The sequence below is a fragment of the Stegodyphus dumicola genome, chromosome X2 (assembly GCF_044657685.1).
Source record: "Stegodyphus dumicola isolate Sdum_Otavi_A_Nest chromosome X2, ASM4465768v1".
Classification (NCBI taxonomy): domain Eukaryota; kingdom Metazoa; phylum Arthropoda; class Arachnida; order Araneae; family Eresidae; genus Stegodyphus; species Stegodyphus dumicola.
Genome location: NC_140781.1, coordinates 74,503,940 through 74,526,949, shown reverse-complemented (window position 1 = coordinate 74,526,949; position 23,010 = coordinate 74,503,940). Strand labels below are relative to the sequence as shown.

General features: G+C 33.6%; 1 protein-coding gene across 1 annotated transcript in view; it reads right to left on the bottom strand.

The window, feature by feature from the left end:
• The window catches only part of LOC118199159 (inactive pancreatic lipase-related protein 1-like), a 94,364-nt gene extending 87,147 nt beyond the window's left edge, over positions 1-7,217 (bottom strand). Inside the window, exon 1 of the mRNA XM_035370965.2 lies at positions 6,977-7,217. Coding sequence (XP_035226856.1) covers positions 6,977-7,097 — 121 coding nt within the window. The 5' untranslated portion in view covers positions 7,098-7,217. The remainder of the gene's footprint in view (positions 1-6,976) is intronic.
• Positions 7,218-23,010: the final 15,793 nt, after the last annotated feature.

Genomic DNA, 23,010 nt, shown 5'->3' with positions numbered 1-23,010 from the left:
AAAAAATTACAAAAATTTTCATTTCTTATTTTCAAATGGGCGGACCCTTACAATTTAATGCATTCGTGGAGAAGAGCCAACACTCATTTGCCATTTAACCATCTCATACCGAGAACAATCTCCAATGCGCACCACAGGGGATGACCGATTTTACATCCTCGACAACTATGAAGTTCCGTGCCATTCCTCTCTCGAGAACTTTCAGCTCTCCAAAATTTTAAGCATCCCTATACCACACAGATATTAGACACTTAGAAACATCCAAGCCCAGGCCCAGTGATACAACAGCCAGTTACGTTAACCACTATACCAATCAGGAAGACATATTACAAAAGTCTAAATAAACTTAAACATTTTTTTTCTTTCTTCCTCTTCCATTATACAAATATTTTTGCTGAATTTTAAGTTACCCATGCTAAAACCTTAGGATTCTTTAGAATTCCATTTAAGAAAAGCTGACTTAAAATAAAAATTTTGAACAGATTTTAGACATTTAGAAGTAGTACCATGCTGCAAATAACAGCAGAAAATACATGCAATTTAGAAAAACAAAAAGGTCCTACTTCAGTTCAATTGCCAAAATTTTTAATAAATTTATCTTTGATAATACTCTAAATGATTATTACTTTTTGGACTTATTTTTATGTGTATTTATTTCTGTTGCAGATGATGGATCTTTCAAAACCTGGTATAAGCCATGCTGCTTGATTAATTGATTACGGCAAAGTTATTTACTAGTGAAATGGATATTCATTCTCATAATGGAGATAGCAATCTTTTCATCCTCAGACTGTTCAAGTACTGGTCACTATTACCTTAATCATCATGAGTCATGCAATCTAGGGCGTTCTCAATCTGCAATGTACGATGCGTTAATCTAGGGAGCACTGAAAAAGAAAGGAAAACGCTAAATAAAGACTGTATTAGATTAGCAGGGGAAAGCACATCAGAGATACCGAAATAAGATTGAGTGAACGCCCAGGCTTATGACCCTATTTCAATATAACATGAATTGTAATACAATACTTAACATGTAATAAAATATGTAAAGGTAGAAAGAAAGAGTAAAAATAAATTAGAAAGGCAGAGGCTTTTCAAAGACACACATAGAACTTCAGTATGAGGACAGCTCGGTATCTAAATCGCAGTTTTACGGCTTTTCGTGCTTCCTAAATTGTGTAGTCGAACGACGAAAGCAGAGTTATCGCTATTTTCTACTTGATAATACTTCCAAAATATTCTGCGAAAGTTGCTCATCAATGGCCGAGAGGATAAGACCGCTGAACAACGGTAGTTAGATTAAGGCTGGAATCCTCCTATCTGTACAGGTGCTTCCGTATTTCTTTCTAAGTATAATAAGAATACGAGTCAGTTTCTCTTAAAGTGTATTCCGAAAACGCATCCTTTCCCTTACGCATTATGTAACAATATGTAATATGTTTTGTGTAATTTAATGTAACTAGGAAAATTTATATGAAATAAGTAATATTGTACTATTTGAACCAGTATTGTATATCTTTGCATATATCTCTTACTTGCATTAATAACTAGGTTTTGAATTCAAATGTAATAATGTGTAATAATATGTAGTGTTGACTATTGCGCTTAGAATTACTTTAATTTAGCCATTGACTTTCTTCGTTTATCTCTTCTTATATCTGGCGCGAACTTTCCATATTTACACTATGTTCTATCTTACTGCTAAATATTCTTGTTCGAATCTGTGCATAATAAAATTTTGCTTTGGCTTATATGAACCAGTGAATATCTGGAATGACATACCTACGAAATAATACAATTGTAATTTTAGTAATTGTAACATCTGATTTCTTATAAACGTTATGGCATTTTTTTTTCATTCAAAAGCAACAGCATAAAAAGTGTACAGCACGTACTTAGTTGTATCTGAAGTAATCTTTTGTTCAACGTCATGAATGCATGTCTCTCAATATTATGCTCTCTGTTCTTGTGTAGATTAACATATAATTGTACTAATAGTTTTTTCTCCTGGCACATTTATGACCAAGTATGGAAACATAATGTTTGTTATATATTGTGTATATCTGATGTTCTTTAACTCATTGTTACAATTATATGAAAACTGTTAATTGTACTGGAATCAATAAATTTCTTGATTGAACTTTTGGATTTTATTACTATGATTTAATACAAATTCCAGTACCTCTGAGTTATATGACTTGAATCTTGCATGAACTGCACAATACTTTGCTTTGGACAAAACATTTAGTACTGGATTATGGAACATAAAGTATGTTCTTTTACACTAACTTGGACTCTAGAGATCAGACTTGATTCTTCCATGACTATATACTTCATTTCAATAGCGTGCAGATTCTGAACGGGGTGTTGATCCTTATTGTTCATTTACTTGTGTTTTTCTATTATATATGACTGACATTTATCTAACTATGATCTTCTACTTTAAAAGTTTTGCATTTATTGTTACCATGTTTGTTACTGTAGACGGCTGGTCAATTCCTGTCTTAACTATTCTGGAAAATCTTAATATAACAACTTCAGATATATTTTTTCAACTTATGCAATATATCCAAATAACTCTGTATATTGTACAAATTTAAACTTTGAAATTTGACTTTGACAATTAATGCCCGTGGCCCCGACCTAAGGTTGTGGCCAGTAGATAGTAAATGGTTTTACCTCTGAGCAATATATTCCGTTTGTTGCCTTTAGGCTAACTTAGGTCGGAAGTTGCTCAGTAGGTCAGTGTAGTATATGATGTGAAGTTGTCCTAAGCTAAGGTAGTAATAAAATTCAACCCAGAAAATTTCGTTCTCATATAATATGAAATTAGGAGAAAGACAAGACAAGAAAGCACTGGCAACGACGAAATAAGAATACAATAAACTGAAAATAAACAAAGAAAATAAGAAACATAAGCAACCGAGAATAAGAAAATGTATATATAATATAGATTTGTATGCACTATCAAATATGATTGTATATTATATGCGCATTAAGTAACAGTATAATGCGTGTGCATTAACTATGTCTCTAGAGAAAAATGAGAGATATACTTATATTACAAGTTACCTTTACCAGTATTTGATACGAATATTCAGTCAAATACATTTGAATGATGAAATGCGATATAGTCAAATTAGAAGAAAAGCAGGGTGGGAAAAGTAGTAAAACGCTTTAAAGGGCACTAGAGAAATTAGTGTGCAATATTTAAAAGCGTAAGCAGCTGAGAAGAAAGAAAAGTACACTTAATACAAGTATGCACGTGGCAAACAAAAGTGATTGTTATATTACGTGTGCAGTGCATAATGCGCATACATTTAATTTCGCCCACCAGCGGCCGGGCGGTAACGTCGCTGAACACTGGTAGTTCGGTCCGAGGTTTGAATCCCGCGAACGGGCTCGCTGCATGGGTGTTTTCGTGGTTTTCCCCATGCGTAACGTGTATACGAGCCAGTTTCCCTTAAAACGTCTTCTACGAAGGCATCCTTCCCTTAAGGCAGATAGCCCTCGAGTGCTTTGCCGTCATCTAATAAACCAAACCAAACCATTTAATTTCTTCGCTAAAAACCAACGAAATATACATTTATATTACTTGTCATTTTCATTCTCATATTTGGCAAGAATATTCATTCAGATGTATTCCAATTAGTTGCTTAATTTATGGTATAAGTGAAATTTGAAACTGCCTGCGTATGCAGTGTACGATATAGTCAAATTAAGAAAGAAAGAAAGTGAAAGAGTACGATACTCTTTCACCTATCAGAGAAGAAGGAGAGATGTTATTGCCTTAGGTGAATAAGTATGTAATAATAATAAGTATGTAAGATTTCAGAGACAGGTACCCACGTATAATCAAAACTGCTTACATATACTTTGGGCGCATAACTCAAAAGTATTTTGAGAGTCAAGGAAAAAACAAGAAACATATTTATGTTTCCATGTGTGTTTCACCAGCATATTTGGTGGAAATAATCAATTAAGCTGCGAATTTAATTCATATGTGAAGTTCCAGAATGCGAACTTAATTCATATTTAATGTGAAATTTAAATCTATGGGGAATACCTCGTAATACTGGAATTCCTTTATCCAAATTCAAAAACTGCTAATATCCTCACAGATCACACTGCTTGATTTAAGGCACCATAAGTTTAAGAGTACTTCAAAATTATAGAGGACAAAAAGACTTAATAACTTATTATCCTATTAAATCTGCAAATTGTTCTAAGCAAAATGTGAGTCAGTTTAGGCAATATTTAAAGAGTGCTTAATTTCAAAAATAAAGAAATAGATAAAGGGACAGAGGCCTTTAATAAAAATGTAGTTAAGAAAACTGATTATTTTTACTGCTATTATTACCTCAGCATATAAATGAAAACAAAGTAAATTACATTTTTTTAAGTAACATTTTAAACTACAAAGAAAAAATAATATTAAACCACCATGCTAAAAGAATGAAAACTAAAACCATTTTCATAAAATTCCATTTCTTTTCCTGGGACTTTACTTCTGAATATTTCAAGATGAAATTTCATTACACATTCAATATTTCATCCATTTTAATACAGAATGAGTTTATCTCTTTGTCTGAATAAGGCAAAGCTATCTGCATAAGGGCTTTCTTGTAACACTTTCTGAAGAAAACTGCATTTTATTTACTATACCCAAGCAGCCAACTCGTCCGTCAGGATTTGAACAGGGCATGTAGCAAGGTAATAATATTTTTAAATGCAGTCATAAGGCTCTCCTCATGTATATCTTAATTGCTGTTTCCAACACTCTTCCTGTGCTAATTTTTTCTAGTAATATTTTACAGATTCTTTTCAATTTAAAAACATTGTTTACATTAGTAAAGAGACCTTTGTTTCTGTTATTTTCTGCTGTACGTGATGAGTTTCTGCCCCCAAAAATGTTCTGTTTTTAAATTATACATGCAAAAAACGGAGACAGTTAATGTGAACAAACGCTCTGATGAGCATGGAATGAATAATGATTTCTATAAGGAAAGAAAAAGAATAAGCTAAGGCTTCAACAACTCCTGTTTTTAAAAGGTTATTTTTTGAGTTTATATTAAAAAGCTAAATGTGCATGATTAAGAGTTACGCTAGATAAAGGAAATTTATAGAGAATTTCAGATCTTTTGGAAGCAGAAAATGTGAAAAATCAGCTATGTTTTTTTCAGGATTCGAACTTCGGATCCTCCGATTGACATCCAAACGTGCTACCATTTACATACCGTGCACGCACGGGGAGAATGCGACCTTATAAGCCGATTCACATTGCTGCGTTGTATATTATGTAATATTACTTTTAAACTTTCTCACGGCAATGAAAACATACTATTGCAATCCTCAAAGATCATATATTTATCGCATAAAATAATAACTGTTTCTATAATATAAATTGATCTGTGTATTCACATTCGTTTCCAGAATTCAGCTCTATTTGTGATTGTAGCTTACGAAAAATATTCATTAAATAAAAATAACAAATCATGATTAAAGAGGTGTTTTCATGTATAGCTGTTACAATCTTAATTACTTTGCTAAATCACTCTGACCAGTATGCTGATTAGAGGAACCGGCTGTCATAGCGTTGGTTCCCGGTGAGAATTCAGAACTTTTAGGCGCTTGTAACTGTCTATCCCCCTTCCCATACATATAATGTAGTCAACCTCTGTGGTGTACCTTGGGCAACCCTCTGGGTAACCCATGTGTTCAGCCATACCCAGCGAATGTTTAACTAGCAAGTGCACGGCCATTCGGGACAAGTGAAAGGGAAATGCATCATTCATAAATAAGAATGCTGAAATTATTAATAAGAGTGATTCGAAAATTAGTAATTGATAACAGTCTGGATCACAGTCTTCAACGTAATTTTAAAATTATTTCTGACGTTTCATGTTGGCTAAAAACTGATTCATTTTGTACAGAGTATTTTTGATCCTGGCAGATTTTCTGTCTTGACATGTTTACGCAGCTGTCCCATGCAATACTATTTTAGTTCGAAACAGTTGTTTGACTGATATAGGTTCATTTCCCTAGCGCTATTTTTGCAACCGTGGAGTATTTATTTTCTTTCTGTGAAAAGAGAATGGAAAAACTTCGGATATTGTTCAGCGTCTGACAAGAGTATCCTGTTCCTCCATTTGAGAAAAACCTTTAGTGGGCGTTCGATTTTTCGATTGGCGATTTTAACGATGTCATAACTGAGCGGATTGAGGAGACCACGACAGCCTTTTTTGAGAATGACTTAAAAATATTTTTTCGTTGGAACAAGCGTATTTACTCAAATGGAAACTATGCTGAAGCTGCATTATAATATCTGACGAAAACTGAAGAAATAAAAAATATATACCTAAATTCCTAGAGCTTCGAAAGCACCCCTCGCATACTCTGGAAATTTGGAGCCATGAATGAAGAATTCGATAATATATCTTATGTTATTATCAGAATAAGCATTTAGTAATTAATGTGAATTTTTATGTACCCTTTATTCTCTTAATATACGTTAGCTTTGTAATTGTTTTGACTTTCATTTTACAATTCCTTTCATGATTTTGACTTTTTACCCACAGAGATACATATTTCAGTGCAAAGTCATAAATTTCTTATTCATAGCAGTTAGAGAAGTCACACAAATGCTCTTATGAGAGAATGTATTTTAAAGAAGACTTCTAAAGTGCAATGACTCATATTTAAATTACAAGCTAAGAAAACTACTGAGCGCAATGCGAAATCAGAATGATTTTTAAAAGAATTTCTCTTATGACCATAAAAATTTGCTTACCCTAAAAATTCAATAGTATTAAGATTTTAAGGGATCACTTCAATATCATAATTAACATTATTAATAATTCGATTTTTTTTCATAAATTGATGGTATATTTGCTTCAGACATTCAAATATAGCAGTGCATGGCAAAACGTTGTACATTTTACCAGCAAAAATCTTCATCAGTAATAAAATTTCTTACCTCCATCTATTTGTTGACTAGAAGTGATCTCTCTTTCCCTGTCAACCTGCTGAGCCCTCAAGTTTTCTCCTAGGAGGAGGAATGCTAAGAGCAGTAAGATCATCTTCGCAATCTCGAACATAACTGAGGAAACGGCTACTCAAGAATCCATGAGCCAAGGCCGCAGGTCAGTGTGACGAAGAACAATGATTGCCGAGAAGGGCATTTTTCCTTTCACTATCATCTGGCACCATGTCAAGCGTGACCCGCCCATGTTGCTCAACATCCAAGTCCACTGCGTTGCTTTCTTACGCTGAATATCCGCTATAGGCCTCCCCTCCCACCCATACTTGCAACGACAAGCAGCGGAACGAATAACCTCAGGGTTGCTTACGCTTAATTCTAATGTTGCATTACTAGTAGAATTCAAGGAACGGACAAGAAGAATGTTACTGACGCATTTGAGGAAGCTTGTTAAAACCAACTGCTGTAAAAGTAAATGAAGTTTCTGCATTATGAAATTCATAACATTATCTTTTTTTTTTTTTCTTCCAGACATCAAGGCGTTTCATTAGATTAGTTATTACCGCAAAACACGTAAGGGTTATCTGCCATAAGACTTCATAGAGGACTTTCTAAAGGAAATTTGTCCAACCACAGAACCCACGGAAACTTTCTATGTAACTAACCTGTTCAATCACCATTCATAAAATCTGGGTGTAGGGTTCATTGGTCTTAATTTTTGGACATTGACATCAAGAAGTAATTGGCATAACCATATTTAATCATTCCGTTCTGATCAAAATCTTCGGAATCTGTTATTTTCCCTTTGTTAAAATAAATGTTGTTTTGTTAAAATAAAATCCTTTTGTTAAAATAAATCCCTTTGTTAAAATAAAAGCAATAAACTGCTAAATTAAAAGAAACAAAAAATTATATGGTAGATTTATATTTCCAAGCCCCTTCAATCCACGTGGCATATATAAGATAATTTTCTATGCTTAAATGAAAAATCTGCTTTTATGTGGATAAAGCATATTAGGGACATCTGCCTAAAGGAAGAAATAAATCCATGGTGAAGGACTTTCCAAGAAACACTGGCGCGTATTCACCTCACACATGGCGAAATCCACGAAAACTCCCACGCACCCAAGACCGTTCGACGTGATAGAAATCCGCTTCGAATTACTAGTGCTCAATAGTCTTATTCCATCGGCTGTCAGTTTACCATCCTAAATGTACAAAGGCCTCACCAGTAGTCGAGTGGTACCGAGTGGTAAGACATATAAGTCCCCTGAATACTGGGAGTTCGACCCGGGCTTTATACCAGGAGAAAGAGCTGGCTCCATGGTTGGTTTTTATTGTTTTTTCATATGTGTAACGCAAAACGAGCAAGTTTCTTTTAAAAGTCCTCAGCGAAGGCATCTTATCTCTTAGACAGATAGCTCTCATGTGCTTTGCTACATTCAACTAACTTAACCTAACCTTAAACGGAGAAATGTGTTTCCGAGATAACCACATCGATTAAAGGAAATTATTGAATTGAAGCGCATAAAGAAATTAGTATTCATTGCTTTAAAGTTTTATACGAGAAGGCAAACATGTACGCACTTTTCTGAAACAGTAACAGTAAAACCAGTTTTCCTTTTTTTAATGTTGATAAGAAACTTATAAAAGTGTGTAAATTTAGTCTCAGTGTAAATTTTGTAACAGCGCATTTCTCAGTTCTAATTAATTATAATTTTTTATTTCTAATTTCTTTCATTTGACTACTGTTATGAAATGCCCAGTTGCGGTAAGATAGCTTCCCCGCAAAGCAATGTAATATAATATAATATACGAATTGAGTTCATTAGTAGTGACCTGAGTTCGAAGATTAGCTTGAGAGCGATCGAACGAGTCAGGAGGTGTATTTTAGTGGTTGTAGGAAAAAATATCCCCCCGAAAATAAGGAACGGAAAGAAGGGCACCGGAAATTAGGAAACGGAAAATAAGTTACCCTTCGTTTGCAATGGGATATATAAAGCATGTTTAGAAAGATTGCCAAGCTGGGTGATAAAATTTTTATCTCAACAACCGTAACTTCGGATTACCGGGAACATGTGCGAGTAGAAGCAAGAAGATTTGTTAGGGTTTAGTGGGGTAAGCTTTTGCGATGGAAGCCAGCGGGGTTGTCCAGCATCTGTCATTGTCAGGTCATTAGTAATTGCTCTCCTCGCACCGCATGTAGTTACAACCTTTTAAGCTGCGGTTTAGTGAAACATTGATTGACGCATAATAGAAAACGAATTCATCTGAGCTTTGATATAAGAAACAGTTGTAGATGCAATTTCAAGTTACGGTTGGAGATAAGAATAGTACTAAATTTTTTAGCTAATTAATTTTTGCATATTTTTTTCTCATTTGATTTTAATTAAAAGTAACATATCTGCACATGAAACAATTGTTTAATTTTGCACTTAAGTTTGAAAACAAGAATATCACAGTTATTAAAAATTAAGGGGTGTTAGAACCCCAAAATCTTCAAAAAATTGTGATTTCGGATTTTTGCATTTTCAAATTCTCTACACTTTTATCTTTCTAAAAATACCATTCTTTAATCTCTATGAAAGTTAGAACTGTAAAAAAATCTAGTTTTAATTTGTCATCTACTGCTTTGATCAATGAGGATTTTTACATAAAAACGCGTTTTTCTCCAAACGTGATTTTTTTACACTCGATGTATCTTTTCTCAGGAACTACTGCTCACAGGTATCTAAACTTTTTATGGCTTATTTATTAGGTTTCCTAATATTTACTTAATTTAGCTTTTTGTAATATAGTTAGAAAAAACATTTTTTTTTTTTTTTTTTTTTTTTTTTTTGGTGTGTGTGTGTGAGAAAAGTGCTAAATTTTACTATGCCTAACAAAATATTCTGTAATTTACTCTAAAATTCAAAATGCTTCAAACGCTCATTTCAGTATAATCAGATAGGTATACTTTAATTACTGAAAAAATTTCAAGCTTGTATCTACAGCAGATTTTGAGAAAAGGTACATCGAAAATGGCCAATTTAACATTGTCCGTATAGGGGTTTCTGATACCCTTTAAGAGTTTAATTTTATTTCAAAATTATTAGTCCAAAGGGGCTTTGTCCCTGAGGTACTATTGTTTTCATTTTGCGATTTTGCGTCGAATCACTCGGAATGTCCGTTTCACTTTTCAAACTGTTGCCACCAAATATTATCGCCCTGTATTTGACGAAATTAAATAATGAAGAATCTGCATAAATGTATGCATGTTTCTCGCATTGTGATAAAACAACGGTACCTAGAGCCATCCAATTTTGAATGCCGTAATCTTACTGCGAATATGGGTAACTGGAAGCCGAAATTTGAAATTTGTTTTATTATAGATTTCATATTTTATAAAACTTGAATGAATTTTTGACTAACAAACTCAAGAATGAATTCCAAAGCGAGCAGTGGCAACGTTGTACAGAAAAAAACATTTTTATCTCCAGCGCGTGAGACTGTCTATCGGAAATTTTAAAAAATATGCTCAATTTAAAATTATTTTGCGATACTGCTCTTGAATTGAATTTTATGGTTTAATTGCGAAGAACATGATATTTAATAAATAAAAGTAACTAACAAAATGTTTAGAAAACGCTTCTTTGGACGTAATTTAAAATCTGAAACCTTTCAGATTTTTTATTTTATTAAAATTTTAAAATCTAACTAAAATGGATCCTATAACCACGTGGTATTTATTTAAACATTTAATGTACAATGAACTCTTTTATGGTGACCTCTTCCAAAGGAATTTCCCAGAGTAGAAATGAACACTTGTGCCGGGTATTATCTCTTTAAGACGACCACTTTCACCAAAGAGCAAAATAATTAGAAATGTAGATGATCATCTTAGAGAGGGTTTAATACTTGCGTTGAACATCATCTTTCTAGGGTGATCACCTCCAAGAATACCAAAAATCAACTAGAAACATGGATGGATTAGAATTATTCAATTACAGCAAAGCACACGAGGGCTATCTACCTAAAGGGAGGGATGTCTTCGTGGAGGGCTTTGTAAGAGAAACTTGCTCGTATACACATAATGTATACATAGTGTATACACATAACACTTGGAGAAAACCACGAAAATGCCCATGCAGCCAGCCCGTTCGGGGATTCGAACCTCGGACCGAACTACCAGTGTTCAGGTACCAGTTACAAGGAAATTTTCGTGGTTTTCTCTATGTTTAACATAAATACGAGTCAGTTTTTATCAGACGTATGAAATAATTTTTGTATCAACTCCACGCTATAAACAGTCCTCCATGAAGGCATCCATATTCCTTTCAGCAGATAATCTTATGGTACTTTGCCATAACCTAAATAATTTGATTTGATGATCTTTTCTCATACTGAAGCCTGTGATGCTTTAATTAATGTTTTATTTATCATAAACTGTGTTAACTGCTTTAAATAAACCAAATCAGCATTTTTTCTGTTAGATTTCCTTTTTTTTTTTTTTTTTTTTTTTTTTGAATTTTTGACATCATTTTAGAAGCCTAAATATGTCAGATCGTTTTAGTAAGACATATTATTTGTAACTGTTTTACATATAAGTACAGAGAATCTCATGACGGCGAACTCTAAAAGTGTTTCCTATAACATAAATAAACAGGCTTTTGTAGATTTGCCTTTCTAATGCAACCATCTATTAAGTGGCCTAAATCACTTCAAGCCGTTAATGATCGCATTAGGAAAGTCTCATTATATTTGCATTTTTGTGGCATTTAATAATTTCAGCTACATGTCTGCCTTATAAATTATAATATTGATTTTTCATGGTCGTGTAACAACTTTCAATATAAATTAGAATAGTAATAATCTTTTACATTCCATTCGGATTATTATATTCATATGAAAGCCTTTATTCAATTGTTGATCATTATTTTGTACGTATGTTATTGCAAAAATTCAAAATTCTTAATTATGATAATTTCCAATATTCGGGCTTTAAATGCCAGTTATTTAATTTTATGCCAAGATTTAAACTTTGTGCATTTAGAATGAGAATGTAGGCTTTTCCTTATTTTGCGTAACAAATTTATTTTAAGTTTTCCTGTTCTCAACTTCCCCTCACATTCTCTCGCCAGGATGTAAGTTTAAATTTAAGTGAAGTGCTATTTAAACGTGGGATTTTCTCAGTCTATTCACAGCGTGTTTCACTAGCCAAGCGCACGTTTCGTTGTTATTTCGCGGTCACAAAGGCCTCTTGGCCTTACCAGTTTAGTATCACGCCGGTTAGATTTCTGTGAGTCCACCCCTTAGGCGTAATTTTAAAGTGCGTTCTTGCACTTGTTTATTTTTCAGATTTGATTTGTATTATAGTCTACGTTTAGTTACCGCAGCAAGTGAACGGTGCTTTTGTAACGCGCGAAGTCCGTGCTTTTCTGTTAAATTAGTTTGATTTAATAGAGGCTTATTTTGCACCCTTCTTCTGTGCTGGTATTTAATTCACGCCTGTGCGAAAATTCGCCAGGTTCATCGTAGGATCTACACTAATGTGCAAAAATTAAGGACGAGGCGGTTTTTTTCAATATAACTTTGTATAAAAGCTTTCCAAATCAACACATTTAATACCGTAAGATCCCCAATATGTAAGGACATGAGTAATGTAAGCAACACTTACTAAAAGAGAAATCAGAGGGATAAAAAGAAGCTTTATTGAAAAAAGTAGCATGGAGCGCAATGCGACTGAAGGCCGAAACATCCCTGTGATGGGTGTCCAGCAAGAAACATCCGGTCTTTAATAGGGGATATGATCTCCCCTTACTGCTAGGTAGGTTTCACAGCGTCTGCCCATGCTGAGAATGAGGGTGTCAATGAGTTGTTGAGGCATTGCTGCCCATTCGTCTTGCAGCGCCAATCGAAGCTCCGGAATCGTTACTGGTGGTAAGGTACGAGCTGCCAAGCGTCTGCCTAGAAAATCCCATACATGCTCGATGGGATTGAGATTCGGAGATCGTGCCGGCCAATCCATACGTTCAATATCCTCACACTCTAAGAGCTGTTCGGCAGCTACTGCGATGACATGGTGCATTGTTGTCCATGAAAAGGAACTGCGGACCCATAGCGCCTCTAAAAAGACGCACATATGGAAGAAGAATCTCGTTACAATAACGGGTCCCGTTGACTGAACCTGCGTCGAAGATGTGAAGGTCTGTACGACTACCAAGCATGATGCCTCCCCAAACGAGAACACCGCCACCTCCATACCTGTCTCTTTCAATGATGTTCGAGGGATGATTGCGGCTTCCCCGCTTTCTCCAGATGAGTATGCGATGAGAATCGCTACTCAAACTGAATCTGCTCTCATCTGTAAAGAGTACTCGTCCCCATTCATTGTCTCTCCAATTCCGGTGTTCCCGGCACCACAGAGAACGCCTTCTCCGATGGGCAGGCGTTAGAGGTACACACCGTACAGGGCGTCGTGCAAACAAACCACCACCGTGCAGTCTTCTGGCCACGGTAAAACGCGATATCGGTCGTCCAGTCGCCTGTGTCGTGTGTCTAGCGATTTCTCCCGCTGTCTGCCGCCTGTTTCTTCTGGCCCGTAAGGCAATATACCGGTCATCTGCGGGTGTGGTTCCTCGTGGACGACCACTACGAAACCCCCGGATAGCTGTTCCTGTAGTTTGAAATTGTCTCCAAAGTCGTGAAACGATGCTGTGAGCAATTCCGGACTCTGCAGCCACACTTGTCACACTGCGGCCTTCCTCCAACTTCCCAATGATTCGACCTCGGGTAAAAGCATCCAGATGTCGTCTAACAGATTGATTATTCGCCATTTCGCTGAGGCAGCAACTCGGTGTGATTTTAACTGCTATACGGCGTGCAATCTCTTTGCCAGAAATACTGATCTTACACCGACAACATGCTTTATACTACTCAGACACTCCCCCATTACGTCTACCTGCATATCTGCGCTTGTGCTACCGTACATCACCTTACTTAATCTCCTGATTGGTCTTTCTGTTCGCTCTGCCTCTTCGTTCAGCTGATATGCTAATTTTTCGACTTCGTCCTTAATTTTTGCACACCAGTGTAAGTTAGTGTATGTGGAAAAGTAGAGATAGATCTTATAAGATCTTAATTATGGAACTTTTTAACATCTGAATCTGGTTAAAAGTGGTTGAAATGTGTTGCAGTCTGAGTTTCATATGCAAAACCATTCTCGCACTGATTTGTTTTATGCTTAATTTATAGCAATTTCCCTAGGTAACCAAATTTTAGATTTATTTCATTTTTTTTAAATTGTGAAAATAAACAAAAAGAAAGGAGAAAATTTTTCTTTCTTACATTATAATTATTTTCTGTTCATCTTTTATGATAATTACTATATTTTTCAATTTTCCTCAACTGTCAAATCTTGTTGTATTTCTAAATATCTTTAGATTATTTACAGTCCCCGCAATTTTATAATTTTTACGTTAATTATTAGAAGCGTTTGATGTAATTAATCACGCACGTCCCCCATAGATTTGCAAATTTTGAATTTTTAAAATAGTTGAAAGCACTAGAGCAGAAGATTTGTCTTTCCTAACAAATTGGAAATTTTAAAATTCAATAACTTCAACTCCATCAATCCAATTTTCAGACTCAATTAAAGGCACTGAAGTTATTTAACATTTAAGAAGTCTCTGTGATTTAGAACTCCCGGGAACTGGTACTCAAGAAATGATTTCAAAAATGTTCTTCTGCATCTATTATTAATTGTTCTATCCCTTGAATAGCTAGTATCTACTGCATTTTCTCCTTATTTCTTCTTAGGTTATTTGTATTATGGCAAAGCACATGGAATGTCTGCTTAAGAGAAAGGATGCCTTCGTGGAAGACTTCACGAAGTATGAAAAAGGGAAACTTGATCGTATTTACTTTACACACGAAGAAATAACTAAATTACCTTGCAACTAGCTTGTTTGCTGTGATTTGAGCCCCTGTCGAACTATCAGTGTTAAGCTATCTCTAGAGCGCTGATGAACTGCATTATGTATTGTGCTTAAGAATTTAGAACACAGATGACTGTCAATCTTGTTAGATCATCAGTGTTTGATAACTTTCCGTATGAAAATAAAATTTCTAGAAATATGAGTGAAAAGACGTGTAAATATTTTGAATTTGTATTCAATTTAATCCGCTTCATGTAAAATATAATGCTGTAATTTATCTAATTTTTGAATATATTAACACAAAAGGATCGCAAAAAATGCGATGATGGGAACATTGTATAAATAAACGGACACTGGGCTACGGCAGTGCTGTAACGGCATTCGACGAAATATATACCAATCTCTGCAGAAGAAAGAAAATTTCTAAATTCAGTTTCGCCAGATAAATTTTACATAAAATGAAAAAACAATTTTCAGTACACATAAATAATTAATTGAATGAACGTAAATTTTTACTGCAGAATACACACACTTATTTCCAGCTCAAAACTATTGCCACGCAAAATTTATACTATAAGAAAAAGTTAAATGTCTGTTATATCGAATATTTCTTTACTTACACTGTAGAGACATTCGATATTTTATAGAAGCAGGAGACTTGAAAAATGAGCAACGCTCTCGCTGGGAATCGATCCGCGGGCCTCTGGAATACGCGCCCAGTGTGCGGACCACTACACCACGAAAGCACGTCAGGAAGGCGGAAGAAATACCTTATAACATAATTAAAATAAAATCAGGTCTAAAATTTATGCCTATTTAGTACTAATTATATATTTTATTAACATTAAAAAAATACCTGACTAAATTACTCCTGGACGGTTGTGTATAAGCCTATGGTTTGTTTGATCAAGCGTGACTCATTTGCAAAGTATTGAATGGTGTACTCGTTTGCAGAACCTTGTGAATTTTGTGTTTCTTGAAAAATTGACAATACTAATTCTTTTTAAGGGAACATTATATAATAATATGAATAATATGAATATTTTCTCCTGGGATATAATTTTATCAATGATATGTTACTGTAGCTTAGTTTTGCTAAATTCCTATAAATCAGTTTTAATTATTCTAAGGGGTACATACGATAATAATTTTTGCCGGTGTGACTCTTTTCATTGCTTATTTTTTTCCTGTCTAGTAGTCTCCCGTTCTCTGGCCAGGTTTTATAGCAATCACTGAATATTTGCCGAAAAGGCTGAACTTGGTCTAATAAATTATTTTAATGTACTATTACATAGACCAAATAATATTTTGATCACCAAATGACATAAGGTGAACAACAAAATGCCATTAATAGAAACGAAATGTGAAATCCAATCAAGCTCCTCAAAATGATGATTTAATAATAATAAGCAGCATTTATGTGATGGCTCTGTCAAGTAAATTTTGTTGTAGAAAACATTTTCAGAATACCTTGAAATTTGATTGATTTTTCAGAAATCATTCTGTTCTGCTTATAATTTCTGAGAAGCGACATTGTATAGTATTACTTTTGATTCTTGGGTTCTCACTTAGTTGTAAATTATACCTTTAATCAAATATTTACCTAATGCAACACTTTCGTATTTGTATTCAAATACAAAAGCGGGCAATGCTACGAAATCTGCTTATTAGGATTTATTTCATTCATAATTATTAACTGCCACGAACGCTTTATAATTGAAAATATTCCGCCGTAAATGGATAAAATTTTAAACCATGAAAATAGGAATAGGATATTTTCAGCTAAGTTTCGCATCATTAATCTTGACTTACCAGTGGACGTTATTAATGATGTAACTTTACAAATATATGTATGTTACCTTTAAAGCATATAATTCAGTTGTTTCATAGAAAAACTTCATTTTTAATAAAATAACTAGCCAATAGGTTTAAGTGTGTAATTGATAAATGCTCTATTAACAAAGTTAATAGAGTATTTATCAATTTTGTTATACTATAATTAACAAATGATAGACCATTAAAGTGAAAAATAAACAATTTGAGATTAAAATAAGTTCGTTATTTGATAAATTAACTAATGGTAAGCGGTAAAATTCTCTCCAAAAATATATATCATATTACGGATAGAATAATTTATAAATAATAAAGAAAAACAGAACATATAATATAATATTATTACTACATTAGTTAAATAGTGATAAAAAAGAGCAGATTATACTAAACCTATAGTTATATTTAAATTTTTACAACTTATGCAAATATTAAGGTTAGGTAGTCCTGCAAGTTACTCCTGCTGGCAAAAAAGCGTCTTTCGCGTGCAGTCTTTACTAACAATTCGTCATTTACTAACGCTTTAACACCATCTTTACTTACGATTAGGCATTTACTAACACTTTGACGAAGGGTCTTATCTAATTCTTTAACGATTTGGCAATCGCTATTCTATAAAATTACTAGTTAAAGTGTAGAATCCAATAATTTTATGTACTTTATCTGAGGTAATTCATGAAATACCTAGTTACTTTATAAAATAACGGATTCCACGCTTTAATGCTAACATTTATATATTCAAACATAACATCCATAAAATTCTCTTATTGCTCAGTTATGGGAATGTTTCCTAACATCCGCCGAACTTATGGGAAAAAGTTTGAAATGTGTTCAGCTGTGCTCATTTGTAGGTTCCGGAGAGGTGGGGTGGGGATTCATTACTGTCACCTGATGATTTCCAAGTAATGTATTTGGAATTAAAATGTTTCAGAAAGCTAGAACTTAAAAGTGGTATTCTCTGTCTTCCCTCTCTAACAGCCGATCAGTAATGAACTGCATAGGCCACAGCAGGCTGTCTATTGTTAATAGCATCCCGTCGATAACCGACTGTGGCACATCATGTCAGTATTTCATTACTTAAAAAGTAAATTGATTAGCCATGATTACAGCGCAGACTATTTCATTTTACCACGCCATTGGGAAACAAAAATACACTTTTATACTAATATGTTTATTAGAAAATTGCCAGGAGTCTGCTTTAGGGGAGCGTTGCATTAAGGGGAACTTTCTGAGGGAGGCTGACTTGTATTCACATTACACATAAAACAAAACTTTGAAAATGTCTATACAACCAGCTCATTCGCAGGGATTGATTCAGACTGAACCACCAGAGTTCAGCTCTCGGTTACAGGTGGCCCACTTTTAACAACTGGGAAATAAACGAAAAATGTTCTCTCTTGTGGACACATATTAGTTCCCTGTAATATTTCAAACCTTTCTTTCGTAACGAAGAAAATGACGCATACGATCGGTAATGTGTACGATCAAAACAACAGCTCAATAACTGGTTTCGATTTGCATCGTTGTCGACCTTATGCAGTTACCCTAGAAATTGCTAATTTTATCAAATTCTTATTTTCTTGGTTACACACGGTTGGCTATTATGAAAATGCCGATTATATATTGGCAAACTGTATGTGGTGTCGACTGTAGGTTTGTGAAGACTCTGTGGACGTAAAAAATGTGCAATAATTCTTTTACTTATTAATATACCATTATTAAAATTTCTTTTTTACCATATCGTTTATGCTGATAACTATCGATCGTATGTCACTGTCGATTCTAAGTGTCTCGACGTTATGCCTTGTCGATCATATGCAGTATCGATGTGGAATGTCGATCCCATAAATAAAAGCCTTAATGGGAGATCCAGTTTATCCAGTAAGTACCACTACTGTTCTTTCAAGGTGTTGATTAGACACTGTAATCCAAAGTTATAGATATAAGTGCATAGAGTCCACGTGCTTTTCAAGTGCCCAAAGTAAATACGAGAATTCCTTTATAAAGTACTCCTTAAAAGCATTCTTTCCAAAGCAGAAAGCCTCTACCCCTTAATGAATGAATTTTCAACTCCTTTGGGAAATAGGAACCCGCATCAGTTTTGTTAATATTACAGTTTATATTTGGATGTAAAAAAGAGAGTAAAGGAAAATCTGAATCTTTTCATATTTTATATTACGTTCAAAAGGATGTTTTTTTAACCTTTTGTGTGGTACCTTTATTTATTAAATATCATGTTCTTCGCACTTAACCATAAAATTCAATTCAACAACAATATCACAAAATGTTTAAAAAGAGCATAATTTAATAATTTCCAATACACAGTCTCGCGCGCTGCAGATACACTTTTTTTTTTTTTTTTTTTTTTTTGTACAGCGTTTTCATTGCACGCTTTGAAATCGATGAGTTTGTTAATAAAAAATTCCTTAAAGTTTTACAAAATCGGAAATAGCTAATAAAGCAAATTCCAAATTCGGGATTCCGAGTGCTCATGTTCGGTTGCAGGACTACGTTATTCAAAATTGGATGGCTCTAGGTACCTTTTTTTTTTTTTTTTTTTTTTTTTTTTTTTTTTTGAAAATGCTAGAAACATTCATGCATTCATGCAGAATTTTCATTATTTAGTTTCTTTAAATATAATGCATGGCAATAATATTTTGTGGCAACAGTTTGAAAAGTGAATCAACGCAGAAAGTGAAACGACGCAATATGTCGTTTTGAGATTAATAGCCCCTTTGGGCTTAAAAAAAAAAAAAAAAAAAAAAAAAAAAAAAAAACTTAAATTAGCAAGTTAAAAATCGGTAATTGCAACATTTAACCGATAAGAAAGTCAGAACTCCTTACTACCTCGCTCGAAAAATGCGATTTTGAATACAATGATAATTTTGCTTCTATATTAAATTACTCTTATAACAGGGCTCGCATAAATGGATTATATTCTACTACACGAAATTTTTTCTTACCAATAAATTGCTACAGTTAGAGACAGAAAGCATAGTAAACCCTTTCTAAGATGACTAACACAGGTTCATAAGATTTTGGGCTTTTGCGAATTAAAGAAATAGCTCTCAGCACCGATGTCCAAGTTCTCAGAAATAACTCATCATCATAGGAAGATAATCACCAGAAGAAAGTTCACTGTTCACATTCTGAAGTGTATTATTCTATAAATGAAAATACATTAAGCTGATTCGATTGCGTGCATGCCCATGGTTAATCGCAATCCAGACACATTTTTACACGACGACAAATTAATGGCAAGGAAATGAATTTTTCAACTCGTATAAATATAAAACAGTCAGTAGATGTCCATATCAGCAAAATTATAACAAATAAACAATATTATGAATAAATAATTTCCCTTTCTGCACAAGAACAAATTCAGTTTATCAATAAACTGGGTCTAAAGTGAGTCTCATTTCTTCACATCTCCCAGTTGATGACGCATCGGTGTGTGGTATACTAACGAAATAGTGAACATTCATTTGGTGAGGCCTCCAGAACTGTCCAGCCTAATAGCATCTTGCAGTTTTAAAATTTTATAGTTATTGAATTATTTTCACAGACCACAATCATAATTCTGTAATGTATATTTTCTAAGCCAATTATTATTTTTTTAAGTTATTGGTCCAGATTCTCAGTGTTTAATGATTTAACTGGCAATATATATGCCACATCATCTAAAGGCGATAATAAGCTGGTAATCCCTCGTAGTAGTATTTTCGCAAATTTTAGCATAATTTTTCGCATACTGCACAAATTTCCTCCTTTAAAATCAAAACATGAATTTAAGTGCACTTCATTCCTCATGTAATCATAAAAGCTTTTCATGTGGCTCCTGATGCAGATTTTGATGACATTTTGGATGATCCATCAGTAAATTGATCTTTTTTTTTTTTTTTTTTTTTTTTTTTCAAAATGCCAGAGACATAGTAGCACTTCAGCTCCTCGAAAATGCAATTCACAGACCTATAAAACAAGATATTTTTAAATTAGCTTATTGTCGTTACAATAGTTATGTATATGTTAATATTTAGTAACAGAAGTCAACGAGCCCTATGATTTAAATGAGTACTTTGATAATTAAATACCAATTAAAATGCCATTTTTAAATTAACTTGTTGTCATAATAATAGTTACGTATACGTAAACATTTAGTAACAGAAGTCAGTAAGCCCTATGATTTAAATGAGTACTTTGATAACTAAATACCATTTAAAATGCCGGCAATATAATTTGAATTACATATATAATTGTTTAAGTAATTTGTAATGTCTAGAAAGCTCATCATGATGATTACGATTTATTTAGATTTAAAGAAATTTATAACATTGGCAAATAATTAGGAGTATAAAACACTGAGTGTCGAACATAATCAGTTAATTTAAATACATTGATACCAAACTTATATAAATCAATATGAAAATTTTAAAATGAAACCTATTATTATTTGTTAGCTCCTTGTCTTTGGCACATAAATTGGCTTTTATATAACTACTACATATAGAATTCTTCCTGTTAAGCGAAATTTTACTTCATTCACATTTATCTGTACCCAAATAAAAAAGTCAATATTACAATTTTCATGATTAAAATTGTTAGCTTTGAAAGAAAATATTTATTTGAAATTATTACAATAAGACTTAAATCTATTAACCATAAGCTTGTTAATCAACTAAAATTTAATAAAGAAAACAAATACCACAAATGTATCAATAAAAAAAACTTGTAAAGACTTAAAAAAAACATGAAAAATGCAACAAAATCTAACTTACATTTTATCCTTAGTTGCCATCTTTGCTTTGCAGAATTCTTGTCTATTTATTTCTGCTTTAAAGCTCACTTCGAAGGTTCAAAAAATATCTTTTGGATCATTTTAACGATATGTGGCTGCAGCACGCGTATTTAATCCTGTTAAGTTATAACATCACGAGAACAATTTATATAAAAATTCAAAAGAATCGCCACACGTTCATCGCTCGCCAGTACTACGAGGCTTTCAGCTTGTTTGAAGGAGCGAAGTTCGTCAGACAACTGCCGTTGACGTCAGAGCTTCCTCTCGCTTCAATGTCCTGGCTTCCTTCTGTAAAGAGGTGTTAGCTATAACCCTGCCGGTTAAATTAGAATTTGGAAGTTTTCCCCATCTTCGATTGGCGACATTATTTGGCGAGATTTGAGAGTTCCTTTTTTTCCGTTCCTTATTATCCGGTGACTTTCTTTCCTTTTCCCTTTTTTCCGGGTGACATTTTTTCCACAAACCAGTTTAGTGCTTTGCCCTGAAGCTGTCTTCACCGTTATAGCCCGAAAGCTATGTTGCTGCTTGTTTCAGCATGTTTATCGTTGTTTTTCGACAACTGTAACGCGTCTTTGGAACTGTCCTGTGTAATACTGACGAATAAATTGTGTTTTGATTCTTCATCACGTGCTGTCATTAATCACTCCAAATCCATGAACCCATAGAACGCAACAATACATCAAACTGCTCTATTGCATGGAAGACATTCTAAAAGAAAATTACTAGTGTTTACGTTACACAGGGAGAAAATCACAAGAAAAAAAAAAAAAAAAAAAAAAAAAAAAAACCCTCCACGCAGCAAGCTCATTTGATAAAATTTCAATCCTGACCAGTGTTGAAAGATTTTAATGTCACCCCTTTTTTTAATCCCTCATGGCCTCTTTCCACGAAAGAAAACTTTTGATAAGTCCCGTTAAGCTTTAGTATAACTGCATAATACAGAACTTTAGATTTTTACCTCTTTTAGGACTGCAGTTAATTTAATATTCCGTTTCAAACACTCATCAACCCATCACTTCGTCTTCCCAGAAATATAACCCATAGAGTAAATAAATAAAGTAGCAAATATGTATATGATTAAGCTATGTTCGGCATACGAGTTGTAGGGAAATAAAGTTTGTGCTTGAATATGAGCGGAAAAGTTTAACTTTATTTGAAAATTTATAGCAGAATTATTAAAACTAAAAGTTCATTTAGAGAAAAGCCATATAATCAATAATAATTATCTAATATCTTTATTTCTGCAGTTTCAGTAACAGAACCTTGAGATCTCATTTCCTGTTCTGCAGCTTTCTTTTCCTGTCATTACGTACTAGCATTATTAAACATTACAGTTGAAGTAATTTGAATTACAAAACTGATCCTAATGACTATCACTGGTACTATGTCATATTTGATTACTCTAATTAAAAATAAAAAATAAAAAAATTCTCGTTGAATAATAATATACTTCATCTGTCTTTGTATTCAGCAAAATTCGCTTTGTTATT